Source organism: Arabidopsis lyrata, assembly GCF_000004255.2.
Source record: "Arabidopsis lyrata subsp. lyrata unplaced genomic scaffold ARALYscaffold_1, whole genome shotgun sequence".
Taxonomy (NCBI): Eukaryota; Viridiplantae; Streptophyta; class Magnoliopsida; order Brassicales; family Brassicaceae; genus Arabidopsis; species Arabidopsis lyrata.
The window spans coordinates 22,325,452-22,329,406 of record NW_003302555.1 but is presented as its reverse complement, the minus strand read 5'-3'; the positions used below and the strand labels follow the sequence as shown (position 1 = coordinate 22,329,406).

The window sequence follows — 3,955 nt, the reverse complement described above, 5'->3', positions numbered from 1 at the left end:
GCATCATGATCCGTGAAAAGAACGAAGTCGCGGTGAACCAAATAATGTCTCCAATGCTTGATTGCTTGAACAATTACATAAAACTCCACGTCGTAAGTGTTATAGCGGCCACGTGCTCCCGATAATTTTTCGCTGTAATACGCGACCGGCCTGCTTTGTTGACTAAGCACCGCGCCAATTCCTAGCTTAGAGGCATCACAATGTAGCTCAAAGGTCAAGGAAAAATCGGGAAGGACCAAAATGGGGGCTGTCGTGAGCTTGTGTTTGATGAGTGTAAACGCCTCATCAGCCTCCGGTGTCCATGAGAACTTCCCATCGCGTATGCAGTCCGTGATAGGGGCGACAATGCTGCTGAAATGGTGGACGAAACGGCGATAAAAGGAGGCGAGACCGTGAAAACTGCGTACTTCTGTCACTGTGCGTGGTACTGGCCAAGAATGAACAGCTTCAATCTTGGATTCATCTACGGATAACCCTTTGTCAGAAATAATGTAACCCAAAAAAAGAACTTGCTTGACTCCAAATTCACACTTGTGACGGGCTGCGAATAATTTTTCATTTCGGAGAAACGTTAAAACGGATCGGAGGTGAGTCTCGTGTTCGTCGCCGGAAGAGCTAAAGATGAGTATGTCGTCAAAGTACACGACGACGAATTTTCCAATAACGGTCGGAGGGCTTGATTCATCACAAGCATGAACGTACTCGGAACATTGGAGAGTCTAAACGGCATTACCAACCATTCAAATAGTCCCTCACGGGTCTTGAAAGCGGTCTTCCATTCATCCCCGGGACGAATCCATATTTGATGGTAGCCACTCTTCAAGTCGATCTTAGTGAATATAAATGCCTTCCCAATCTGGTCTAATAGATCGTCTAACCGAGGAATAGGAAAGCGGTAACGGACTGTGATTTTGTTGATGGTACGGCTATCAACGCACATACGCCATGTTCCGTCTTTTTTTGGAAAGAGAAGAGTGGGCACGGCGCACGGGCTGAGGCTCTCACGTACATGGCCCTTGCTAAGAAGTTCTTCTACTTGTCGGCGGAGCTCATCATGTTCTTGTGGACTCATGCGGTAGTGAGGATGATTTGGTAGTGTAGCACTGGGAACGAGGTCAATGTGGTGTTGTATGTCACGGAGAGGAGGCAATTCTTGTGGTAGTTCATGAGGGAACACGTCTGCGAATTCCGTGAGGACACCATCAAACAAGCTAGGGGCTTGCGGAGTGGGTGGTTTTGGTGACGAAGTGAGGACGGCTAAGGCGAAGCCTTCTTGTTGTAATTCCTTTTCAAAAGTAGAAAAAGAACATAGCATGGTGACACGGTGATGACCCGTAGCTGTCAGTGTTTTTGGAGGTGGTGGTGATTTTTCGGGCGGCGGTGTTACGTGAGGCACTAAGGGAGTGTCCGGTGATGGTAGCAGCAGGATTTTGTGAGTTTTCCAAAGGAACTCATAGGTGTTGGCGGCTCCATCGTGAATGATTTTGCGATCATATTCCCATGGCCTCCCCAAAATTAAGTGGCTCACGTTCATTTGTGCGATGTCAAAATACATCCTGTCTGTGTAGAATGGACCAATAGAGAAAGGAACAAGGGTCCGATGAGACACACGAAATGAAACGCCCTCTTGCAGCCATGTGATTGAGTAGGCTGTAGGGTGCGCTTCAAAAGGCAGGCCTAGCTTGCGGGCTGCTTCCTCCGCAATAATATTACGGCAGCTTCCCAAATCGATGACAAAGGTACAAACGCGGCCTTTGACGGTACAAGTTAAACGAAAAATATTGGTGTGTAGCCAGTGTTCTTCTCGTTGTTGTGGAGTCAAACACAAGAAACGTGACACTAGCACACGACCTGTATCTCCTGGAGTAGCATGTGTCGTAATAGGCTGTTCTGTTCCTTCATCTTCTAGTGAATCATAGTCAGGATCTTCGTCTATCACCTTACCATCTTCAATGAGGAGCCCACGTAGGGCTTGGTTGGGGCAAGCGGTTTGGCGATGGCCTGGTTCTCCGCAGGAATAACACCTTAGAGCATTAGGACGAGTGGAACGGCGCAAAGCAGGCTCTTCTTCTTTGGTGGTGTGAGTTATCCTCGTATTTCCTTGCTCTGTTGTATCGCGCGATGTCACACTCGTGGTGGTGGGTTTCTGGTCTGTGTTGCGGGATCGAGAGAAGGAGGAGTTTGAGGCTGTGCAAAATTGTTGCTCTAAAGATGAGGCACGTCTATGAGCTTCTGCGACTGTGGATGGGTCAAATTGGGCCAGGGCGTTTTGAATTTGAGATCTCAATCCACCAATAAATCGTGAAACCATTTGAACTTCGCTGTCATAAATGTCATTGCGGATGGCCAAGAGGTAAAATTCCTCCGCATACTCCTCAACGGAATGTGCTCCTTGACGCAAATTCTGTAGACGATTATACAAAGTACGGTCGTAATTGTGTGGAAAGAAGGTGTCCCGTAACTTTTTCTTGAGCTTATCCCATGAACGGATTGGTTCTTTCCCGGCGCGAGCTCGTGATGACTTGAGTTGTTGCCACCAAGACTCTGCGTGTCCCCAAAAACGTGTTGCAACGAGTGAAACCCTCCGATTATCTGGTACACCTTTAAACTCCAACACTTCTTCAATAGCTACCAACCAATCCAGAAGTGAATCGCCACGAATCCCTCCGACGAATTCTGGTATGTTCACTTTAAAACCAGTCTCCCAACATGTGTCATGTTGTCGCTGCTCCTGTTGTCTGAAACGTGCGAGCTCGTGTTGCTGCGGGTATTCAAGTGCTAAGGGAAGTTGTTGCTGTTGCGGATTGTGTTGCTGGCCGCCATCAACGATGACCTGCTGGTTGTTTTGGTTTGCTGGTGCGTTGATGATGGCTGCTGGTGGCGGCGCTTGATTACCTCCCCCAAGATGTCGGATCAACACTTGACTCAGCTCTTGAATGGAAGTTTGCAGCGCTGCTTGTGATGCTTGCATAGCGGCTTGAGATGAGAGAAGAGTTTCACGAAACTCTTTCCAATCGATGTTGTTGTCTGGGATCTTCTCTCCTTCGTGCTTAGGAGGAGGCATGATTGATACAGAATTCAAATCCAGGAAAGACAAGAATCTGATACCAACTGATAGAGAGGCGGAAGCTATGTAACAAGCACGAAATCGAAGTCTCCTGGAGAAGACGATATCGAACTCGGAGCTTACTAGAAACGCTTGACGTTTAAGTAATAGTGGTGAGAATCCTCTTCTCAGGGCTAAAAGCTCTTTAATAAACTGAATTCAATAAAACCAAGATGTTCTACAACGTGAGTTGAGATCGACTACTTATAACAAATAAGAGATAAAGCCAACGAGATAAAGAGAATCAAGAGAAGTAATCTAGAAAGGATTTGAGTATATCCTCGACAAAACAGAATGAGAAAACAAATAAAAGAAGAATGGGCCGAGAGTGGTCAGCCCACGAAGGAGTCTGTAACGAGGCCCGATTGTTGCAGAGGATGCGCTGCATCACTTGGCATGGCCACAATTTATCTCTAATGACAAGATCAGAAAAAGAAGCTGGAGAAGAAAGAGATTGGATCCATCAGGATCAGCCTTTACTTTTCCACCTACAATGTTACATATCAAGAAATGAAGCCAGGGGACTACAACTTCATCCTACAAAACTACACTTACAAGTCAATCTAGTGAATTAAAACAAGTCAATCTAGTGAACTAAAACAGGTCAAAATTCACTATAAAGAATGACGACTATGGTGGCGTAATGCCGCAAGTGTCGTATAGCTTAACTAGTTTGGATGGCTCTGCCATAGCGTTTTGAGAATTAGGTAAGCTCTAAGCTGGAAATAATCTCCGCATAAAAATTGTGAAAAAGCTTTGTTTTCTCTGTAAAATTGTGTAGTTATTTATGGTTTTTCTATTCATAGAACCAAACATCACTCTTTAGGGTGATGAGTGAGAGATAAATGC

General features: G+C 45.9%; 1 protein-coding gene across 1 annotated transcript; it reads right to left on the bottom strand.

The window, feature by feature from the left end:
- Positions 1-581: 581 nt before the first annotated feature.
- Positions 582-3,064, bottom strand: LOC110224434 (the record flags this gene model as incomplete). The annotated part of the gene is given in 2 exon segments (XM_021010495.1): positions 582-667; positions 670-3,064. Coding segments are annotated over 2 exon segments (2,481 nt in total), but the record flags the coding sequence as incomplete, so codon positions are not given.
- Positions 3,065-3,955: the final 891 nt, after the last annotated feature.